This window comes from Peromyscus leucopus, chromosome 3, assembly GCF_004664715.2.
Source record: "Peromyscus leucopus breed LL Stock chromosome 3, UCI_PerLeu_2.1, whole genome shotgun sequence".
In the NCBI taxonomy this organism is placed as follows: Eukaryota; Metazoa; Chordata; class Mammalia; order Rodentia; family Cricetidae; genus Peromyscus; species Peromyscus leucopus.
In genome coordinates, this window is record NC_051065.1 from 127,321,692 (window position 1) to 127,346,388 (window position 24,697).

The window sequence follows — 24,697 nt, forward strand, 5'->3', positions numbered from 1 at the left end:
GTCTGTGTCTGTGTGTGTCCTGTGTGTGTGTCCTGTGAGTGTTTCTGTGTATGTGTGTGTGTCTCTGTGTCTGTGTGTCTGTCTGTCTGTGTGTGTAGCACAGAATCACATGAAACTTGCATTAATCCTCTTGCCTTAGCTTTCTGAGCACTGAGATTCCCGATGTTAGGCACTGTATCTGGTTCTGCTGTGTAAATATATTGAAATGCTATTGGTGTAATGTAATTCTGAAATGCTACTGGTCTCATTTTATTCTGAGAAGCCATTGCCCCATTTTATTATGATTTTTAAGTGAAGAACAGAGCTGGCAATCGAGTCTCCTTTGCACACTTATCTGTTGTTTCGTCCCACGAAGTACGCTAACGATGCCTAGCAATTGTGGAGTGCTTTGAGGGTGATAAAATTGCTTTCCCATGTGTTTATTATCAGCTAGTATTGACCCTGATTGCAAAGTTTCTTCATTTAAGAAAGATTTTTAAAGCAGGCATATTTAATGATGGAATTATAATCATTTTCTGTTTTTAATTGCTTGAAACATGTTTGTGAATCCCATGTATTCAGATTTCCTGTTGTTATAGGAAACTCAAAAATTTTATGTCACACACATTGGTATACTCGTTGTAATTCTAGCACTGAGAAGGCTGAGGCAGGAAGATTTTTGTGAGTTCAAGGCCAGCCTGGGCAACAAAGAAAGACTCTGCTTTACTGCCCCATTATTAATTAACAAACTTGTTAATGCTGATTTTATTACTTTATACAATTACCTCTCTTTGTGTTTCTAAGGGCCTGGGGATATTTTTTTCACGTTAGCCAAGTTTAATACTTAACGTTGTCAATTTAATGAGCTCAGTTATTTTGTGTACCAGACCCCTCTATGATTTCTAGCATTTTAATTTTGAGGTAAGTCTAGAAAGCAGGCTTATGCTACCTTTGTTATAGCGTTTATTACAGAGTCGGAGAATGGAGCCTGTAGCTTTCAAGACTATCTTAAGAATGTGAAAAGAGTTTCCCAAATCTTTCGTCATCATCTCATGTGGACTGAGCTACCAGAAGTGGGTCAGCAGTCCTGGAATGCTCCGTGCATTTTTCATTCAAGTAATTAGATTTATAATCATAAAACATTTCCCAGTTCCTCCAGGGTTTCCAAAGGCCGAGTCCTGAGAAATGTTGGCAGGCTTCCCCACCCTGTGTTCATGGCCTTGAACACTCATGTCACGCTCTCATCCGGGATCTGAGCGAGGGACCGAAGGGGCCCTCAGGTCAGCCTCACCCCTCGTAGCATGGTGGGTGACCCGGCGCTGTGATCCCTTTGTCGGCCATGGCCTCAGCAATGGCGGCGTCTCTTACAGGGCCAGCGGGAGGAGGTGCTGGGGGCTGCAGCCTCACTCTGCCTCCTCCCAGCCCTTGAAGAATTCTCTCTGGACCTCTTTTGCTGTCTGACTATCCACCCAGGATCTCCTGTATCACAGTGCCATGCTGTTAACCTGCTGCCTTCTGAGAACATTCAACAAATCCTCAGTGCCGCGCTCAGTCCGCTGCTGGCTCTCTGCCAGCTCTCCCTCCTCAGCCCACCCCCCCCCCCACCTCATTTAAGAACATGTCTTTCAGTGAGCATTGTTTTATTATTACCCTCTGACCTTGTTTACTCTCTCCACCTTTACAAATTTTTGAATTTATTATTATTTTTTTAAGGCAATGTTCATTTTGTAGCCCTGACTAGCCCAGAGCTCACTATGTAACTTAGGCTGCTCTTGAACTCATAGGAATCCTCCTGCCTCAGCACCCCAAGTGCTGAGGATGCTGGGATTATAGGTGTGAGCCACCATACTTAGCCTTTTCTCTGCCTTGTTTTCTGCCTCTTTATCTTACACAGTTTCTGCATCTTCATAATTAGACACGTTAGAGGAGCAGAGGTTGTGAAATGAGATCCTGTGAGCACTCATCTCCAGCAGAGGTGAATGCTTCATTAGTGGTTCACATTGAATTCTCTCCCCGCCCTTTGGGCACTTGAGTTTTAAAAAAACCCTTGCGTGTTAAGCACCCATAGCCTAGCTCTGTCTCTGCCGTCCTGCTTCAGGGCCAAGCCCTAGGCCCTTCCTTAGTCTACTGTTCCCAATGTTGCTCTGCCCTACACCCCATAAGTCCCCATTCACTGGAGTCTCTTTATTCAGTGTGTGTCATAGTCACAGCAGGTTAATAAAAAAGTCACTATGGGGTTTGTCCTTACTTCTGGACTCTATACTCCTCAAGAGCCACGTTTACAACCTGGCTACCTTCAAATGTTACATCAAAAAGTGTTTTTAATTTCTGTGTGCATGTGTGTATATGTGTGAGGGAGGTATGTGCACACGAATGCAGTCCCTGCAGAAGCCAGAAGAGAGCGCTGGATGCCTTGGAGCTGGAGTTACAGGTGGCTGTGTGCCATCTGAGCTGGGTGCTGGGAGTCAAACTTGAGTCCCCCGTAAGAGCAGCATGTCCTGGTCCTGTAGGCACCTTTTCCACACCCTCTTCCTCACAACCTGACTAGCAAACACGGATAAACTTAGCAAAGAGTAGCTGACATGAGCTTGCTTCCATCCAGATGCAGCATAAAGACCTTCAAAGCGTGGGGAGAAGATGGGCGGAGATGGAGGGAGAGGTGGGGGGGGAAGGAAGGGGGAAGTAGGAAAGGATAAAGATAAGGGAGAGAGAGAGAGAGAGAGAGAGAGAGAGAGAGAGAGAGAGAGAGAGAGAGAGAGAGAGAGAGAGAGAGAGAGATCGATCCAGATCCTGGCCGTGGAATCATAAGAAGCATCATATGCACATGTTCAGTGTTTTGAGAGCTTGCTCTTGTGGGCAGAGAAGAGAATGAAGGTGCAGTGGACTCTGTGGACTCTGAACAGACATGAGGATGCAACAGGAAGTCGTGTGTGATGCAGTGACCTGGGACAGAGGAATCTGAGCACTGAAGAGGGGGCGGGGCCTGGGGGGAAGGGAGGGCCATGGAAACAAACAGAACACAGGGGGCAGCTTTTCTAAAGCCTGGGCTACTACAGTGTTTACTGTTCCAGGAAGGAGGCCCTTTGAGAGTGTGGCACACTGGTAATAGCTGTGCTCAGAAAATCGGGCTTATCACAGGCTAGTTGCCAGGAAGGCAACGAGAATCCACAGCACACCCTCCTGACAATCTGGTCCCATGCCTCAGCCCTGCACATCACCTAACAGAGCGGTCCCTTGTTCTCTCAGGCAGATACTTGCTCCTTCCAGGCAATGTTGGGTTTCCCAAGGCTCTCAGCAGAGCCTGGGCCTGAAGGGCTACTTCATTACTGTCCAGCATCAGCCATGAGATGATGATAACAGAAATCCAAGGAGACATGAGCACAGTGGAGAAACCCAGGACCCAGCTTTGCAGCCGTCTGGCCGGCCTGGCTTCTGGGCAGATGTTAGGACTGGGTCAACTCTGCGGCAGTGGAAACCCAGCCTTTCCCTGCACAAAAGCAGCTCCAGCCTTTTCCTCTCAGCAAAGGAGATTGCCAGTGTGTCTGGGATCCTGTCAGCATTGCCTCTCTAGACCCACAAGACGCCCTACATGGAGTATCCAGAGAGCAGTTGTGGGGTGTCAGGTTTCCTGGGTTCTAAAACTCGATGCGATCCAAGCTCTTGAGAGGAGGAACAGAAGAAGTTCAAGGGTATCCTCTGCTACATAGGAGTTTGAGGCCAACCTGGGCTACAGGAGACCCTGTCTCAAAACCAACCAACCAACTAAAATAAACAACCAAAAAAAAAAAAAAAAAAGAGAGAGAGAAATACAATTACAAATTAATTAATTAATTGTGGGCTTTCATTAACACTGACCAACGAAAACATATCCATTTCCTTCATTTTAAAACTGACAAAAACAGGTCAACAAGTGAGAGTTTGTAATTTACAAATAAGATCTCCAACTGGCTCATTTGGGAGATTGACAGCAGTGTGGCTGGTGTGTGCTATGACTTGCATTAAAAATTCATTATATCATGTATGAGGGCACATGTTTGACAGTGTCCCTGTGAGGTCACATGTATGACAGTGTCTGTGTGGAGGGCACATGTATGACAGTGTCTGTGTGGAGGGCACATGTATGACAGTGTCTGTGTGGAGGGCACATGTATGACAGTGTCTGTGTGGAGGTCACACGTATGACAGTGTCTATATGGAGGGCACATGTATGACAGTGTCTATGTGGAGGGCACATGTATGACAGTGTCTATGTGGAGGGCACATGTATGACTGTCTGTGTGGAGGGCACATGTATGACAGTGTCTATATGGAGGGCACATGTATGGCAGTGTCTGTGTGGAGGGCACATGTATGACAGCATCTGTGTGGGGGTCACATGTATGACAGTGTTTGTGTGGAGAGCACATGTATGACAGTGTCTGTGTGGAGGGCACATGTATGACAGTGTCTATGTGGAGGGCACATGTATGACTGTCTGTGTGGAGAGCACATGTATGACAGTGTCTGTGTGGAGGTCACATGTATGACAGTGTCTGTGTGGAGGGCATATGTATGACAGTGTCTGTGTGGAGAGCACATGTATGACAGTGTTTGTGTGGAGAGCACATGTATGACAGTGTCTGTGTGGAGGTCACATGTATGACAGTGTTTGTGTGGAGAGCACATGTATGACAGTGTCTGTGTGGAGAGCACATGTATGACAGTGTTCTCTGTGGAGGGCAGAGGTTAACCTTGTGGAGCTGCTTCTTTCACTTTTCGTGAGTTCTGGGGATGGAACCCGGTTCCCAGGCTTTCTTGGCGAGGGCTTTTTTACCAGAGTCCTTCCCCAGCCTGTGACGTGTGCGCGCTGTGCGGACAGCTGCGCCATCTTCGCAGAACGGCGTCTTTCAGTAGCGCTGATGGAACTGATTTGCCGTGTTAACTCTTCCAGTTCATCCTGAGCGTCAGGCTGGATTACCGGATCTCGTACATGCTGTCCATATACAAGAAGGAATTTGGGGAGAACAGCGACAATGGTGACGCCTCTGCCAGCGGCTCCCCGGACACGCTGCTGCCCTCAGGTACCTTTGTGATGGGATTATCGTTTGCATTCTGTGTTTTTAGAAATTATCCTAAATAATACTTGCTACTGCTTGGAAGTTCCATGTATTTATAGAATGCATTTCGACCATCTCCATCCATCACCAGCTCCCTCCCGCCCCCACCTGCCTCCCTCCCCAGTTCATTTCCCTGTTGGTATCACTGACAACCCTGGAATCCAGTTAGGGACGCCCACATGAACATGAGTGTGTGGCCATTCACTGGGGCACGGTCAACCCACCAATAGCCACGTCTTCGGAGAGTGGCTCTCTTTCCTCAGCAGCCATCAGTTGCCATTATCCACACTCGATACCACGCAGGGCTGGTCTTGCCGAGGTGACCTTGGCTGCTGTGAGTGGGTGTGTGCACCAGCCGGGCTGCGTCGTCTAACACCAGCATCTCATAGCACTCCTCCCCATCCACGGACTCTCTCTGCCCCGTCATCTGTGAGGTTCCCTGCACCTGGGCCTGTGGGAGGATAGAGAGGACCCATCCCCGGCTGAGTACTCAGGCTTATATGTTGTGGATATCACTCTATATAAATAAAACACTGATGGCCAGTGACCAGACAGGAAGTATAGGTGGGGCAAGGAGAGAGGAGAATTGGGGAAACAGGAAGAAGGAAGGAGAGACACTGCAGCCACCGCCAGGACAAGCAGCATGTAAAGACGCCAATAAGCCACCAGCCACGTGGCAAGGTATAGATTTATAAAAATGGGTTAATTTAAGATAAAAGAACAGTTAACAAGAAGCCTGCCACAGCCATACAGTTTATAAGTAATATAAGCGTCTGAGTGATTATTTTATACGCGGATTGTGGGACTGCAGGGCTTGGTAGAGCCTGGAGAGAAGCCCTCCAGCAACACTTACAGACTCCGTATCTTCACCAGTGCTCCGCACCGACCGTCACCCACGCAAGAAGAAGCTTCTCTGAGCACAGCTGAGAGCAGCACAGACCCCTGCACATAAACACAAACGTTTCTTCTGTTTCTTCTGTACTGCATGTCAGGTCTTGCTGATGTGGGTTGGCTGTGCAGGTTTGCATTCCCACCAGCAGTGGAGGAGAGTTCCCCTTGCTCCACATCCTCTCCAGCATAAGCTGTCTGCAGTGTTTTTGATCGTAGCCATTCTGACAGGTGTAAGATGGTATCTCAGAGTCATTTTGATTTGCATTTCCCTGATGACTAAGGATGTTGAGCAATTCCTTAAATGTCTTTCAGCCATTTGAGATTCTTCTGTTGAGAATTCTCTGTTAAGCTCTGTAGCCCATTTTTTAATTGGATTGTTCAGTATTTTGAAGTCTAGCTTTTTGAGTTCTGGAGATCAGAACTCTGTCAGATGTGAGTTTGGTGAAGACCTTTTCCCATTCTGTAGGCTGTTGTTTTGTCTTATTGACTGTGTACTTTGCTCTACCAAAGCTTCTCAGTTTCAAGAGGTCCCATTCATTAATTGTGCTCTCAGTGGCTGTGCTACTGGTGTTATATTTAGGAAGTGGTCTCCTGTGCCAATGCATTCAAGACTACTTCCTGCTTTCTCTTCTATCAAGTTCAGTGTAACTGGACTTATGTTGAGGTCTTTGATCCACTTGGACTTGAGTTTTGTGCATGGTGATAGACATGGATCTATTTGCAATCTTCTGTATGTTGACATCCATTTATGCCAGCACCATTTGTTGAAGATGCTTTCTTTTTTCCATGGTACAGTTTTGGCTTCTTTGTCGAAAATCATATGTTCATAGGTGTGTGGATTAATGTCAGGGTCTTCAATTCAATCCCATTTGTCCACGCCTCGGTTTTTATGCCAGTACCAAGCAGTTTTTATTACTATAGCTCTATAGTAGATCTTGATGTCAGGGATCATCATGCCTCCAGAGGTTGCTTTATTTTGCAGGATTCTTTTAGCTATCCTAGGTTTTTTGTTTTTTTCCATATAAAGTTAAGTATTGTTCTTTCCAAGACTGTGAAGAATTGTGTTGGGATTTTGATGGGGATTACATTGAATCTGTAGATTGCTTTTGGTAAAATTACCATTTTTACTATGTTAATTCTACCTATCCATGAGCATGGGAGATCTTTCCATTGTCTGATATCTTCTTCAATTTCTTTCTTTAGAGATTTAAAGTTCTTATCATACAGGTCCTTCATTTGCTTAGTTAGAGTTACCCCAAGGTATTTTATATTATTTGTGGCTATTGTAAAGGGTGATGTTTCTCTGATTTCTTTCTTAGCCCGTTTGTCATTTGTATATAGGAGGGCTACTGATTTTTTTGAGTTGATCTTGTATCCTGCCACTTTACTGAAGGAGTTTATCAGCTGATAAGTGGATACTGGATGTGAGGCAAGGGACGGCCAGACTGCAACCCGCAGCTCCAGAGAGACTGGCTGGAGGGACCCTAGGAGGGACACATGGATGGCCCAGCGAAGGAGAAGTGGATGAGATCTGGATGAGCAGACTGGGAGTGGGGTGGGGTGGGGTGGTGGAGGGCGAGGAGTGGGGGATGAGAACACAGGGAAATGGAAACAACTAGTAAAAACAGTTAATGAATAAAGAAGCTGTGAATTTGGAAGAGACCAAAGGAGGGATATGTAGAAGGGCTTTGAGGGAAAGTGAATTGTGATATGATTATATTATAATTTCAAATATAAAACACTTTTTAAAAGATTAAAAAAACTCTGTCTCAAAAAATAAAAAAAAGAATAAATTAAAAAAAAAAAAGTAAACATTTAGAAAGCTTTTCGGCAGCCCAGGCATTTCGTAAGCAGCAGTGGGTTCCAGGAGAGGGCCTGTGATCTCCCTCCTGCTGTGCAGCCTCCTGTCAGTCAAAGGGTGCTGGTTGCCCCACACCCATCCGCCGCCATTGCAGCCACGGCACAACCTGCCAGCATGTCAGGTTGCAGTGTGCAGGGCCCAGCACTGGGTGGGACGTGCAGTGTTTCCTCCCTGCACAGCACCTTTTGGCTCCGTGGAGGCTGGCCGGCCGGAGAGCCAGTGTCCTGCTCCGTGGAGCTGGTTTCTCTGGTGTCTTCAGCTGTTTAGTTTTGGGGCAGTCAAGAGCAAACAATATTGTATGTTGTTTGGACCCTGGGGCCCGCTCTCATGGATCAGCAACTCACGGGGAGGCAGTCTGTGCCTTGCACTGAGATTTTAATTTAATAACCCATGTTTTCGAGAAGTAGCACTCTCTACTCTTTCTGTTCAAATTACATATGTACATACATATATGTGTGTATGTGTACATGTGTGTTGTCTCTATATATGTGTGTGTGTATGTATGTGCATACATATATGTATATACACATGTGTATGCATACACATATGTATATATGCATATGTATACATGTATACATATGCATATATGCACATATGTGTATGTATGTGTAATGCATGTATATATACATATATGTGTATGCATGGATGCATGTATATATGTGCATATATATACACATGTATACATGCATGTGTTGTATATATATGTATGTGTGTGTATGTTTGTATTTAAATAAGCTTACAAAATAATGGCTTGCCATAAGGCTTCTTCATGATCCTTGATTTTTGCATTCTGCTTTAAAGACCCCAAGCACCTTTCATATCTATCTTAAAGCAAAAGCATTTCTGTGTCAGAAGATGACAGTCTCTGCCAGTTGAAACTGGGAATTTGCTGGATTTGGCACTGTGCCCGACGCGCCGGTCCCGAAGCTGCCCTCGCTGTGGCGGGCAGAGGTGCTGTTATGCGCTTCCCCGATGATGAAAGCCGGGTGGGGGCGGTGACTGGGAAGATCAGTCACTGTTGCTGTGACAAAGCAATTAAAGGGAAGAGGTTTTGTGTGGAAGGGGCAGCAAGGGGCGGGGCAGCGCGGGTGACCGGGTCACGTGTCTCCACAGTCAGGAGGCGGGGAAAGGTGGGTGCTGGTGCTCCGCCCACTCTGACCTTTTCAGTACAGGACCCCACCCTGGCCCTTGGGGTACCACCCACATTCAGGGGGATCTTCCCACCTCAATCAAACCTTCCTGGAAACATCCTCACAGGGGCAGCCAGGGTGTTTCCATGGTGATCTAAACTCAGGCAGGTTGACAGTGAGGGCTACCACAGTCATCAAAACCCTGGACCCCTGAGACCTCTTCAGCTGCAGAGTCTGAATCCTTTGCACATTCTGTTCTTTTGGTGAAAATCTGAGAACAGTGTCCATGCCTGGATCAAAGAGCAGCATCAAGTGCAGCTGAGAAGGCGTTTGGGAGAAGCCATGGTCAGCCGGAGAACAAAGAGGAAGGACCCGAAGGCTTGCCTGTGGTGGTGCCCGGGCCTAGTGTCCTTGCTTTGGAATCCTACCTCATGCTTAAAGATCTAAATGTTTCTGAGACTTGGAACACAACCTGAAAGAGCATAAAGAATGGCTGTAAAAATTTGAGGCTGTAGAAAGGACTTTGTGAAGACAGAACTATTAACTCACCTTTCTCCTGGTTGGGCCGGGTCAGTCCTGGTGGGGCGTCAGCTCCATCTGAGGACAGCCAGCCAGTTAACAGAGCTCTTCTGAGGCTGGCGGTTGTGTATAGATGGGAAGCTCCTGGACAGCGTCAGAGCCATCTCCTCCACCCGTCAGCCAGTCAGACAAGATCGTCCACTGACTGCTCGTGGGGTGAGAATGAGACCAGAGCATGGCCTCACCACCCGCCCCTGCTCTGCAGCCTGCCTTCCCTGCAGACCAGCAGCCACCATTCCACTCCTGGCACCCCTGCAGCACCACGGTTTCCCAGAAGTGCGGAACCCCGAAGGGCTATTTCCAGGAACGATCAGGCAGAACCAGAAAGTCGCGCTGGCGGCTGCATTGACAGAAACGTAATGGTTATTGACTCCTAGAAGCCAGACTTCTAGAAATAGGAGCTCTGAGTGTCGGTAAAGTACACAAGCAAAGGTTAAGGGCACCCCGGAAACTCCTCTCTCAGGTGGAGCCAATTGCTCTCCTGTGACATTGCTAGTGCACCCTGTGTGTGTGTTTGTGTAGGAATACACATAAGTGTTTGACATATCAAATACACACATACGTACACTTATAAATCAGAGCACCTTTGTAAAGATGGCTGTTGATCTGCTAATACATTCGATGGCAGTAATGTAAGCACGGTATATATAATGCAAGCACAGCTTTTATTAAAGTGTTAAAGGGGGAGATAGTGCATTTGCAGCCTGGATTCAATATTCAGCATCTGAATATACACACACGCGTGCAGGAACTTCAGTTAAGATGTTCAAGTTTGTTCCAGTTTGCTGTGATAAAATACTCCAATAAAAAGCAATTAAGGGAGAAAGGGTTTTGTGTCAGTCTCTGTTTCCAGGTTATGGCCCACCATCACAGGGAAGTCACAGAACATGCCCTTGAGAGAACGGGTCATATGTCCACACCTAGGATGAGAGAGAAGTCAATGCACACATGCTTGCCTGCTTGAGCTCTGCTTGACTTCTGTACAGCTCAGGACCTCCTACCTGGGGAATGGTGCCTCCCGTGGTGGGCTGCATCTTCCCACATTAGTAATCACAACAGCCCTCGACATCCTAACCCAATATTCCTCATTGAAATGCTTTCCTAGGTGATTCTACATTGTGTCTAGTTGACAAAGCGCCATCACACTGATTTAAGTGGAACTATATTGTAATTTTCTGAACTGTTAACATTTGGTGTCACAAAATGTATGGAAATAAAAAGCATCTTCAAGTAAATGACTATGAACATGAATTAAAGCAAAATGAAGACTTTCTGTATTGTCTTCACAGCTATTGTTCCCGACATAGACGAGATTGCCGCTCAGGCAGAAACCATGTTCGCTGGAAGGTACTGTAATGAGTCTTTATCTTATATGCGAGTATGTCTCACCTAGAATTTTATCCATAGTTTGCTATCATTCGTCTTTTTATACGTATTTAGATACTCCAATTGCTGCTAACATAATTTCTGCCAGAAATGAAGCTTGGAATTTACTCTAGAAGAAAGAGTATGACTCTTACTTAAATCACCTTAAAAAAATGGGAGGAAAGATCTACATACTTAACTCTCTCCGAATTAGCTTTTCTTTCCTTAGATGATGGCAGCACACAGATGCCCCCACAGAAACAGTGTGGTATCTCTTAACACACTGCGTCCCAGAGTCCTAGGTAGCAGAGGCAGAAAGTGGCGTCTTTTGATGCCATCCTTAACTTTATGAGTGAGAAATCAGACATTCATGTCAGTTGGAAGTGTCCACAGGGGAAGAAAATGACCGTCTCCTTTGCTGCCACATCCCTGGCATGTATTGTTGTCATTTCATTTTCAGAAATGATATAATAGCAATCAAAATGAGCAAGTAAATCTCAGGTAGAATTACTGACATTCATTTTTATTTTTTATTTTTATTTTTAGATAATCTGAGGAGATAAAAATGTCTACACTGAGCTCCCTACTGCCTCTTTTTCCTAGAGAGGGAAAAAGAATTAAAAATTAACTGTCAGGTGCACAGTTCCATGCTAGCCTGGGCTACATAGTGAGGCTCTGTCCAGGGTGGGGGGAGGGAAGGGAGAAAAGAGGAAGGAGGGAGGAGGGAAGGGAGGGAGGAGGGAAGGGAGGAAGGAAGTAGGGAGGAGGGAAGAGGGAAGAGGGAGGAAGGAGGAAGGACAGAGCCCCCAGAAGATCCATCATCTAGTGAACATTTGTTACAGCCTTATTTTTCTATTGTTATGATTTCCGATTGAAATATTTATTATTCTGGGGAAGAAAGATAAAGCCAGTCTATGATCTTAACACACCAACATGAGCTGCATAATGTCACTTTGGCCAATGACGGCTCCAGGTGACAGATCCATGATAGAACTGTGTTCTATAAAATGGAAGAACTAAAAAGTTCCTAGAGACGAGGGACTTCACAGCCATCCAGTTGTCAGAGTGCAGTGTGTTAGTGTGGTGTCTGTGGAGGAGCTTGTGGACAGTGCCACACAGCCAACTGTGTCAGTGTGTGGCACATGTGGTCACAAGCAGAATGGAGTACTTGAGTGTGACTGTTACTTGCTTATGTAGTGAATATACTCTTAACTATAATTTTGGTTTGTGCACGTGTGTGTATGTGTGTGGATGCATGTGTGCATGTGTGTGAGAGAGTATGCATGTGTGTGAGAGTATACGTGTGTGTGTGTGTGTGAGAGAGAGAATGTGTGCATGCATGTATGTGAGTGTGTGTGTATGTGTCAATGTATGTGTGAGTGTGTGCATGTGTGTAAGTACATGTATGTGTGAGTGTGTGTATGTGAGAGAATGTGTGCGTGCATGTGTGTGAGTGTGTGTGATCAGCAGCAGCTCATGCCCTTTGTCTCCTGATTGCATCACTTCTCTTGTGCTGCCTTGTTCATCGTGATCCTAGAATCAATAAATTATCATCTCATCTATGTATCTATCATCTATTTATATATCTGCATAGACCTATCATTTTAAAGTCATCTGTGCATCTGCCTATCATCTATGTATATTTATGTATCTTGTCTCTCAATCATGTTTATGAGTGTATGCATCTCTGGCTCTATCATGTGCCATATACCTATCTGTCTGTGTATCAGTTCTAAATGTCAATCATGTGTATGTATCTATCTACTGTCTGTGTTCTATGCATCTGTTATCTATCATCCATCTCTCTATCATATCTATCTTCCCCCACTTACGTAACCCACACATATTACATGACGTAGGTGTGTGATAGGCTATGTAGGCTTGCATCATACCCTCTACAATGCTTACTCAACCACAAAGTCATGTAAGGGTTGCTTCCGGGAGCACAGCCATCAGCAAGCCCCAGTCCCGCTGGGCCACCAAGCCACAGAGCCCCGTGGTGATGGCTGTGCCTTTGTGACTGTCCCGCCCCACTTGCCGTGTGGTGATCCGGGCTCTGGGCCATTGGTCGACATTGTCAGTAAATGCTTTCGCAGAAGGGGGATTCTTTGAGGGATGAGGAGATGAGTGGAAGAGCAAGGAGGACAAAGAGGGCAGTGGACAAAGAACTGTGTATGAAAATGTCATAATGAAACCCATCATTTTATATGCTAGATGACAATGAAAATGACTTAGGGATCACTCAGCGCTTGTTTTTCCTGTGTTGGTGACTAACTCTTGAGACTGGCTGAGGAACCTCTTTGTCATTGTCCTGTCATCAGTTATATAAGATTAGGAAGTGACAATGTCTCCCTCTCATCTCTTATTTTGAGAAAACAAGGGTTTAAGTTTAAAAACACATACAGTTGAAATGACTTTAATATAGATATCATGTGATGTGTTATTTTAGAATTACTTTTGGTTTCATAGAAAGGAAAAAACTCCAGTTCAGCTGGACGATGAAGGAGGCAGGACGTTCCTGCGGGTCCTCATCCACCTCATCATGCACGACTACCCCCCGCTGCTCTCGGGAGCCCTGCAGCTGTTGTTCAAACACTTCAGCCAGAGAGCGGAAGTGCTGCAGGCCTTTAAACAGGTGAGCTGGGGCTGGGCGCCTGCTTGCCCAGCACACGGGCTCTGGGTTCGGTCCTCGGGTCTGTACCCAAGAAAATGAACACTGAAGATTGAGGGCCTTGGAGTTCTGAAAGTGTTTGTAACCACACCCTGATGGTAGCTGCAGATGAGGCTGTATTCCTCAGACCCTGTTCCTTGTTGTTGAGACAGGGTCTCACTCTGTAGCACAGGCTGGCTCAGAGTTCACTATATTGCTCAGATTGACCTTGAACTCTTGGCAATCCCCCTGCCTTTGCCACTGGAGTGCTGGAATTGTAGGCATGTTATATAATACCTAGTTTGTTATTTTTGTTTTGAAAGATAGATGTGGTCTTGTCTGTGCGTAGACAGGACCTGTTTTAGAATGAGTCTCCCACAAGGGTCTTCAGTCAGTATCTTTATAAAAGTGACATGCTCTAAAATTTAGGAGGTTCTGGGGAACAGTAACCTATTAGAAGTCTTGTTGCCACTGCCGTTATTTTGGCTACAGAATTTAATGATGCATCTGGCAAGCTGTAGCTTCAAAATAAATATCTTGTGATAAAAAATGCTGAACCTCCAAAGAAAGGAACTGTAATGGGGGATCCAGTCTGTCCCCCATGATGGGGATCTGGCCTGTCTCCTGTGATGGAGATCCCATCTGTCCCCTACGTGTGATAGGAATCCAGTCTGTCCCCCATGATGGGGATCCAACCTGTCCTGTGATGGGATCCAGTCTATCCTGTGATGGGGATCCAGTCTATCCTGTGGTAGGATCCAGTCTATCCTGTGATGGGGATCTGGCCCATTCCCCATGATGGAGATCCAGCCCATTCCCCATGATGGAGTTTGGGTTGCACACTAATCTCTCATGATCACTTGTATGTATGGGTAGGTCACTGATGTTTTGAGTTTGGTGGAGTGCAGACCTGTATTAGGAAGCTTTTTGGGAAGATGCTAACAGATATGAAGGAGTTAAATGGTAATCATCTAGATGCACATGTTTTACATGTATGTACCATGTAGTATGTATAAATTGCAATTGTATGGTCCTCTCAAGTTCTGAAACTATTTATACTAGCAAATATATATTGTAGCCATTAATGTTTTCTTCCATGGGTTTTTATGTTTTGACTTTTCAGACAGATACATGTATAGACAACCTCAGGAAAATGAACTGGAACCATGAAAATAGAGATTATCTTGTAAAAGATTTGTTTACTTTTGTTTTTGTGTATGGGTATTTGCACTCATCTAAGTACATGCACCTTATGTGTGCAGTACCCATGGAAGCCAGAAGAGGGTTCAGATCACTTGGATCTGGAGTTACAGGAGATTGGAGTCCCATGTAGGTTCCATGTGGGTTCCGGGACTAAACTCAGGTCCTCTGCAAGAGCCGCAGGTGCCCTTAATCCCTAAGCCATTTCCACAACCCCCTAAATTTTTATGTTAAATTTCTTATCAGAATTTTGAAAGCTTTTTGAGAGTACACATCTAAGAATTCCTTTTCACAGGTGAATATTTGGCTGGAGTTCATAAATATTTGCAGGTTTTCAGTCAATATGCACATAAATATCGTAAGTGTTCTGTAAGTGTTGAACTTTAATGAGTGTTTAAAGATGGGATTTCAGATGCACGGGCTACAGAAAGCTGTGACACAGTTTTGAAGGATGCAGTTCTTCTGTGTTTAGGTGCAGCTACTGGTGTCAAACCAAGATGTTGATAACTACAAGCAAATTAAGGCGGATCTCGACCAACTTCGGCTGACGGTGGAAAAATCCGAGCTGTGGGTTGAGAAGAGCAGCAGCTATGAGAATGGAGAGATTGGTGAAGGACAGGCCAAAGGAGGTGAAGAGACAAATGAGGTTTGTTGTCAAGTCACTCTTGGGAAGAAAATCCCTTGTTTTTAATTGATGTATTCGAGTGCTTTGCCTACGGGTGTGTCTGTGCATCCCATGCATGTAGTGCCCACACAGGCCAGAAGGGGCGCCACACCCCTGGAACTGGGGACACGAGGGTTAGGAACCAAACCTGGGTCCTGTGGAAGAGCAGCCGCTGCTCTTACTCTCAAGCCAGGGATCCAGTCCCCATTTAAAAACATAAAGAAACCAACAGTTTTCCTGGTAATACTCATATGAAAGCTAATTATCATAATTGGTAGTTTCCAGAAAGCCTGCCTAGCGTTCCGCTTGGGTGTGTTTAATCTTCAGGAATGTAAATGGTGTGGGGAGGCTCTCCCACTCAGAGCACTCCGGGTTGTAGAATGGCGGCACGAAAGTGGCAATTAAATATTAATATTAAATATTAATATTAAATATTGAAAGTGCTGAGGGGTCAGGAGGTGGAGTTGAAGTGGTGGCATTCCACTTCAGGTCTGGGATGGTGGCTTAGCTGTAACTCTTCACTTTGTCTTTTATACATTTTAAAAGTGTCAGTGGAATATAGACTTTATAGTTCATGTTTGATGATCAGGTAGGGCCATGGGGCGGGGATAAATTCTTCCATAGCTCATTTCTGAGGTAAGGAAGAAGTTGGCATGTTCAGTGTGTTGTTACATGTGGAATCTCCTTCCAACTGTCACAAAAGCTTTAGGGATGGCGATCAGGCTGCCTTTTTAAGTTCAGTAAGCTAAAGCTTGGGAAACCCCAGGCTCCCTGAGGCTGGGAATCTGGGACTCAGCCAACATTTGGACGGTAAGATCTAGGTTCTGTAAGATTGCACTTTCTGACATAGTTAACAGGTTGCTATGCTTTCACAAATTACAATACCTCTTCTTTTTTTTTTTTTTTTTTTTTTTTGTTTTTCGAGACAGGGTTTCTCTGCGTAGTTTTGCACCTTTCCTGGAGCTCACTTGGTAGCCCAGGCTGGCCTCGAACTCACAGAGATCCGCCTGGCTCTGCCTCCCGAGTGCTGGGATTAAAGGCGTGCGCCACCACCGCCCGGCAATACCTCTTCTTTTTGAAAAGTCATATTTTATATGTGTTGTTTCTCATCTGACTTAAACATGGCTGTCTGAGTTATTTCAGTCGAGGTCTTCAGGTGGGCTGTGAGGTGGCCCAGCAGGCAATGGGACTCGACGCCAAGCCTGTGGATCTGAGTTCAATCCGGGGCTCCTACAGCCTAACCTTAGCCTACTGTACTCTTGATGAAAGTTACAAAAGAGAAATGTCTTCTTGTAAGAATTCATGTGAGGGGGCTGGAGAGATTGCTCAGCTGATAAGAGCACTGGCTATTTTTCCAAAGGGTCTGGGTTCAATTCCCAGCACCCACATGGCAGCTCACAACTGTCTGTAGCGCCAAGATCTGACATTCTCGCACAGACTTACATACAGACAAAACACCAATGAACATAAAAAAAATATTAAAGAAATAAAAGAATTCAGATTAGCTGTGATGGGGAATGGGTCTGGCAATCCGTGGCCTTCATTTTCCATTCACTGAGGGAAGACAGAAGAGAGTCCTTCTTTCATTGTATGGTGAGTATGCTGCCCCATTGGAGCGTCTCAGGCGCTTCTCATACGTATGAGAAAGAAGAGGAGCATATGGATTAATTGCATATACTCTCAAGACAAAGATGTATAGCTTATGGTATAAAAATTAGTTTTCTAGGGGATTCCAATGAGTGAGTAGTGAAGCTGATGCTTAATCGCTGAATTCCAGATTTATTGATTCAAGAAAGGGAAATCATTTTAGGCATGTTGATTAGAAGGTTGGTTTAATATGAGGAATTAAATATTTGGGAAATCTAGAGTTTGGGGGCTGCCATTGGACTGTTGACCTCCAGGTCAAGTGATCGCAGTGCTGAGTGGAGATTTCGTTTGGAGTCAAGAGGCTGCGTGGTGGCCATGTCTGCGGCCACTGCCGCCACCATGGACCCGTTCTTTGAAAGCGTGGGATGTGACAGTAAATACCAAGCTCTTAGTCACGTCTGCTGGAGTTTTCCGTTTGGCTCCCCCAGTTCCTGGGAGATGCCTTGCAGGTTCCTCCTGGCATTTAGGTTGCACACGAGCTCATCACTGGCACTGCTGAACTGGATTCAGAGTCGTCACTGCAGGGGAGCTGGTGAGACCGGCGTTAGCTGCAGGCAGAGCTAAGTGGATATAAAGGGAGACGGTCTCAGTTAATAACCAGAGCAGAGATGATAATGTAGAGGCCATCAGTGGGTGTGGGAGGGCTGGAGCCAGACACCCCAGGATCTACTGCTTAGCATATGTGCAACTCAGAGTAGCTTGCTTTGATTTTCCAAGATTTATTTTATCATCTGCAACACAGACAATACAGGTATACTGTAAGGTGTCAGTGAGCGAAACCTTGACGGTGTGTGTGTGTGTGTGTGTGTGTGTTGGCATGCTGGTTAGGGTGTGTGTGTTGGTGTACTGGTTAGGGGTGTGTGTTGGCATGCTGGTTAGGGTGTGTGTGTTGGTGTGCTGGTTAGGAGTGTGTGTTGGTGTGCTGGTTAGGGTGTGTGTGTTGGCGTGCTGGTTAGGGGTGTGTGTTGGTGTGCTGGTTAGGGTATGTGTGTTGGTGTACTGGTTAGGGTGTGTGTGTTGGTGTGCTGGTTAGGGTGTGTGTGTTGGTGTGCTGGTTAGGGTGTGTGTGTTGGCGTGCTGGTTAGGGTGTGTGTGTTGGTGTGCTGGTTAGGGTTTTTTTTTTTTAATGTCACTTTGACACAAGCTTGGATCATCTGGGAATAGAGACCCTCAACTGAGAAAATACCTCCACCAGATTGACCGCCAGAAGGAAAGTCTGTATGGATGTTTCTTGATCCGTAATTAATGTGGGAGGGCCTAGCTCATAGAGGGCAGGTCTTCCCTGGGTAGGTCATCCTGGGTTTTATGAAAAAGCAAGCGAGTGCGCCATGAGAGCAAGCCAGGAAGCTGCACTCCTCCATGGCCTTGGCATCTTTTCCTGTATCCAAGCTCTCGCCCTTAGTTTCCACCCTGGCTTCCCCTCATGATGGACTGTGGCAAATATAATCTTCCTCCCCAGGTTACTTTTAGTTATGACATTTATCACAGGAATAGAAAGAATAGTGAACAGTCAGTTAGTTATCATGGCCTCAGTGGACAGTCAGTTATCATGGCCTCAGTGGACAGTTAGTTAACATGGCCTCAGTGGCCTTGAACAACTGACAACAAATAGTAAACTGAGATTAGATACCAAAAAAAGCAAGCAATAAAGCTCCAAGTTCGTTTATTTTTTAATATTTGTGTTTATGTGTGTGTGTGTGTGTGTGTGTGTGTGTGAGAGAGAGAGAGAGAGAGAGAGAGAGAGAGAGAGAGAGAGAGAGAGAGAGAGAGAGAGAGAGAATATGCCTTGGGTATATGGGTGCTTGAAGAGGCCAGAAGAGGATGTTGGAGCCCCTGGAACTGGAGTTACAGGTGGTTATGAGCTGCCCAGTATGGGTGCTGGGACTTGAACTCAGGTCATCTGCAAGAGCAGCAGGTGCTCTTAGCTGTTGAGCCATGTCTCAAGCCCTTGCAACTTTAATTCATTACTTCAGTCTCATCGTCAAGGACCAATGGGCTTCATTCTGAGGCTGCCCCTTCTGACTGTATCCTAGCAACAACATTCTGTGTCAGATCTGTGAACACCACCTGTTAGAGCGAAAGGGTGTTTCCGAGCCTCCTGTCCCAGGAGTCCTTCTAGCACCTCCTTTGAAGCCTAGACACACATCACCACTAAACCAGTGGGCCAGGACAGCTGTGTTAATTTGTGTTTGTGGTCAACTTGACACAAGCTAGAGTCATCTGGGAAGAAGGAGCCTTAACTGAGAGATTGCCCCCATCAGATTGGCCTGGGGACATGTCTGTGGGAAATTATCTTGCCTGTTCATTGATGTCGGAGAGTATAGCGCACTGTGGGGGACACCATTCCTGGGCAGGTGGTCCTGGGCTCTATTAGGAAGCCAGCTAAGCATGTTCTTGTGAAGGGAGTCAACAAGGAGCTTTCTTTCATGGTTTCTGCTTCAAGTTGCCTCAGTGATGACCTGCAGTGTATGCTGGATAAACCCTTTGCCCCTTATGTTGAATGTGGTAAGAGTCCAACTTGAACAGCACATATCTTAAGAAACAGAACACTACTGGTAAGAAACCACCATTCCTTAGATTACCCCCATGAGTTTGTTAGCTTCCTCGCTTAATGGTCTTCTCCTGTGTATGTGTATTTATGAAACACAAGAAATACATGGGAAATACTTCAGGCTGTTAGAGGTCAGCTGTCTCCATCCTTGTTGAGTATGGCAACAGTTCATTTATATGCTCTAGTTTGTATTGGTGCATTGTTACACATGGCTTTTTAATCACTGGTGATGGACTTCTGGACTCTGCAGTGCTGATGTTTAAGGAAATTTGTGATTGAAAGCAGTGCTATTGTGATGTTTTTCACATGCCTCTTCCTCAGGTACATGCTTAGGAGCCAACCTCCCATGGGCACTGTCCTGGCCCATGCCAGTTATTTTCCACAGAGCGAGTGTTTTCTTCCACCAGTGTGTGAGAGTCGCCATACCTCCTGTCATCATTACTGTTGGTGTGCATGACAACTGTCACTGCTATTATTTGGATTCCACCAGGTGACTCTTTTTCATGTCGCCTTACTTCTTCAGCTTAGATAAAGCTAAGTTCTGTTTAGGCAGGCAATGAGTTCCTGTTTGTTCACAGGTACCAGATAATCATGCTGGATTGTGGAGGTGGCTCAGTGGTTAACACACTTGCCACACAATGTGAGGGCCAGGAGTCTGGATGTCTAGACTATGTAAAAGCTGCAGGAGCACAGCAGGTGGCCTGTAATTCCAGCATCAAAAGGCAGAACTGGGGAGTCCCCAGAGCAAGCTGGCTAGCCAGGCTAGCCATACAGATGAGCTATGGGTTGGACTGACAGACCCCGCCTCAGTGAATAAGGTCTGAGAGCAATAGAGATGATTCCAGACACAGCCTTGGCTTCCCTGTGTAAATCCTTGTCTTCTGTCCCCATTGCGGCCGTGAAGAGGTTTGCTGTGTGTTAAACAGTTGTGTTTTAGTTTTGAAACTCCAGCTAAGTCTGTATCAAACCTTAGTTTATTATTAGAATGCCTGTTGCTAATATATGGATGTAAATATGGATCTGTAAGTTTTTGTTTCATCTTTCTCAAACTTGTTACCTTGCAGTAAACACGAATAATTTAAACTCATGCATGTGTGTTTTCACCCACACCTTCTTTGAAGTTTACCACACCAGCTGGAATTTAACTTTGGCCATTATGCTTTTTTGTAACTGAAAATGGACTTTTTTGCACTGGTTTGGTGGTTTTCATCGCAGGTTACTGCTCTTTAAATCCTCAGGCTCATGTCTACTTGATGTTCTGTGTGCACTGCTTCTCCTCGACATGAGGGGGCTGGGAGTCGCCTTTCTAATTTATAAAAGTTCTATTTGTTAGGGTTTGTCTTTTATGTGAAGGTGTCTTTTGCCTACATGTGTGTCCGTGTGCCCATGTGTGCCTGATGTCTGTGGTGCCAGAAGAGGGCATCAGGTCCCCTGGAACTGGAGTTACAGGAGGTTGTGAGCTGCCGTGTGGGTGCTGGGAACTGAATGGGTCCTCTGCAAGTGTAACCAGAGCTCTTAACTGCTGAGCCATCTGTTCAGCTCCATTTGGAAATTTCTTAGGAATGCTTATTTCATTTTATTTCTGCTCATTTTGATTATGAGTTCTTGCCTTTTTTTTTTTTTTACAGACTGCATTTTCAGAACAGTTTTGGGTTTAGAGAGAAATTTCACACGAATAACACAGGGTTCTCATGCACTTCCTGCCTCACTTTATTGACGGTCCACAGTCTCTGCAGCACACCATACACATGGTTCTGAAAAATGAATAATGTCACCTACAACATCCGCAGAGTGGAGCCACTGTCCTGACAGACCCTGCGCTTCACCCATCCACCTCTCCACACGGAGTCCCTGGAGACTCTGGAGCGTCACTTTCTGCAGAATGCAGTGTGGTTGGGTCATATAACAATGGGTTTCTTTGACTTAATATATTTATAACATTTCCCCATAATCCCACATAGACAGATCACATTGATCTCTGTAATAGTCCATGTGTGGGTGTTCTATTGTTTTTCTCTGAGTACATATCCAGCTAAGGACGTCTTTTTGGTTGTGAGATATTATAGCTGTTTGCTTGTAGATTCTGAGCCTGTATGTTTTGATATCCCGTAGATAGAAGTAGATTTAAGAAGGTGCGGTCCTTCTTAGGGCAATTGTAGTTACCCCAGCCTGTCACCAGGGGGCGCTACTAGTCTGAGCCCACAGAGATCCCTTGCAGCTAGCCTGTCTCAAGACAGGCATCTCGGGTTTAGAGCCTCCGACATTGACACTAAGAGCCTGGATCCTGGGCTGCAAATCTAACTTTGGCATTTGCCTTCTGGGTGGTTAGTTCATAGCCTGTAGATTGGAGCCCTCTGATAATGGCTCTTGCTTAGGAAATGGAGGGGGCATGAGTTGTCCCAGAGCCCAGAAATGTTGTAAAATACTTTTATATCTAGAACCTAGCTTCTCTGTAGGAAGGTGTGTTCCTGCAGAAGCTCTTGGAGTGGGTTTTTTCAGACCCTTAGTGGGGTTGTTTTATTGTTATTATGAAGGTACATTCTATGTGAAATTCCTCTGAAGCCTGACTTTAATCTAAAGAAGTTCTGTTTTGTAACCATATTAAATACAGACTTTGGTTTGGACTCTGGGGGCCTCTTTATGAATGGGAATTCTGGTCCCAGATCTTGAAGTGGGTTTCTCTTTGTGTTCAGGAGCTTGAGGAGGCACCCTTTAGACTCTGGCCAGAGCAAAAGCCAAGCTGTGTGTGTGCCCTTTGTCCTTCCTGTGGGCTGTTTCACTGACTCGCTACTGGGTGTCTCCCTTTGATATTTGTGACTCGGTGGCTTCTGGCCAGAATTTTCATCTTTCTTGGCAACCAGGCTTGCCCCCCTCTCTTCCCACTCCCTGCCCCTGCCCCCATATTAACATTCAGACTCTAGGTTGCCGGCATGGGATATCTGCGAACCCAGGGCTTCTTACTACTCTGAAAATTTTATAAACATTATGATTTCTGGCTTCCTACTGAAAAGAGGCCTCTTAAATATTTTACCTGTCACCTTTGGGTGTTGTCCAGAGGGGCTCATCATATTCTGCCTGACAGTTGTCAACAACAGCCAGCTCTTCTGTGTTTTCCTTCCCTGTATTCGTCTTGCTGGTATCTGCACTGATGTTGGATATGGACCATGTGGACCACAGCTGAGCCTTTTTTCCTTGATTAGTGTTTGTGTTTCTCAGAGTCTTTCTCTCAAACTATCTGCCTAGTGTGCTCTGAGTTCCTTTACCCACATGCTCACCCCCTTGGCACACACAGGAATTTCTCATTTCCTTTCCTAAAATTTGAGGTCTGGACCCAATCTAATACTCCATTTCTTGCTCTGCAGAAATGAACATCTATAAAACAGTGTGACAGTCACACACATAGCATAGACTTGTTTTGTATTCAGGAATACTAGCAACAGGAGTCAGTGATTCATATTAGAAGTGGCTGGGAGTTGGGAGACCCTGAAGAGTTCCAAGGAAGGAGCAAGAAGATTCCAGAATGCTTCAGAAGAATCCAGATGCCTCAGAAGAACCAGGACCAGGGTGGGAGGCATCTAAGAGCCTTTGCCCCTGATTAGGTGTGAGCCTATGAATGCACAGGGGTAGGAGGGGACAGACAGGCAGATGGGTGGGTGGAGAAGCCTGAGGCACCCATTTATAATGGGGAAATCTCAGGAGAGGAAAGAAGAAATGTGAGAAACAGCAATGTTAACTCACACACAGATGAATAGTCTGCGTTGTGAGTGGACCAGCAGCCAAGGACAGTGGTAACAGACCGGTGAAATCCATTCCCATGTCAGTGGAAATAGCCAGTAACAGGCAGCATGGACGCCAGCGGGCCGTGGGCATAATAACCTTTTGTGTCTCTGCGCTTCACAGAGGCTGTAGACAGCGCCTTTGGTGGTGTTCTGAGCAAATCAGAGCCACCAGGCTCTCAGCTGCATAGATGTTAGGGGACCACATAGCATGAATCCTGGGCTTCATTTATGTAATAAAAATGTCCTCAATAACGGAAAGTTTTAATTTTTATCTTATTATTGTATAAGTAATACTGAATAAACATATTCACACTCCTACTTTTAAGCCCACAGTTTAGGTTTCTCATTGTATGCTGACACACAGGCCCTTTAAGAGCTTGGGGAAAAGATTTCATTAAAAAAACAAAACCCTTATATTGGCACATCCGTGTTTTTCTCTGTGATTTATGTTGAATATATTACATTTAAAAAGATGTTCATCCTATTTTTTCAATCTGATAAAATACTAGTACAATGTCTCATCAAAGTAAAGTTTAGCAGAGATGAAAGTGAACTTTCCTAGTTGAAAGTGGCCCTTCATTCTCCATTAAATGCAAGAGTCCAATAAAATTTAAACAAAAAAGATTGATTTGGTAGGTATCACTGTAGGCAAAATGTGAAATACCTTATCTTTCTGTCCTTGGGAACATCAAAGTTCAGAATAGGACTCCAAATGATCCCATTGCTGGAGCTGATCCCTAATGAGCAGAGAGAAGGGGAGAGATTCCACATGCGGTGTCTGTGAGCCATGCTGCTGTGTGACCAGCATTCCCTTTTCTTTATCCAGTGTGTCTTCTGGGCCATGGATGCTGCTCTCATTTCCGAAGGTCTACAGGCTAGCGGACAAGCTGTCAACCTGGCTGGCACAATTCCTAACTCATCACCTTCAAATATGTGTCTTCTAAATTTAGAAGGGGAGATTCAGTCAGGACAGGGTCCCTGAGTGGGTTGAGTCAGGATTGCCCTTCCTGCTCACCATCTTCATTTAGTCCGTGAAGCAGGTCACGGGGCATCTCGGTGTTCCAGAGAGAAGGCCCCATCAGGTTTATTTCACTGTTGATTATTCCCACCAGGACTCTGTTTCTCTGTTTTTTACCTATTTCTTTCTATGCACCTGTGTGGTTTCCAGTGTTTCCTTTTACTTTAAAATATTTGTGTGTGTGTGTGTGTGTGTGTGTGTGTGTGTGTGTGTGTGTATGAGAGAGTGTGTATGTGTATGAGTGTGTATTGCATGCTCGAGTGTGTATACTGTCTCCACCTCCCCAT

The 24,697-nt window shown here is 45.4% G+C and overlaps 1 protein-coding gene across 2 annotated transcripts in view; it reads left to right on the plus strand.

Annotated features, from left to right (window-relative positions):
- Itpr2 (inositol 1,4,5-trisphosphate receptor type 2) overlaps positions 1-24,697 on the plus strand; it is a 423,811-nt gene that overhangs the window by 156,280 nt on the left and 242,834 nt on the right. For both annotated transcript variants that reach the window (XM_028891637.2, XM_028891638.2), the window contains 4 exons: positions 4,910-5,039; positions 10,826-10,883; positions 13,371-13,536; positions 15,224-15,397. In XM_028891637.2, the coding sequence (XP_028747470.1) occupies positions 4,910-5,039; positions 10,826-10,883; positions 13,371-13,536; positions 15,224-15,397 (528 nt within the window). The remainder of the gene's footprint in view (positions 1-4,909; positions 5,040-10,825; positions 10,884-13,370; positions 13,537-15,223; positions 15,398-24,697) is intronic.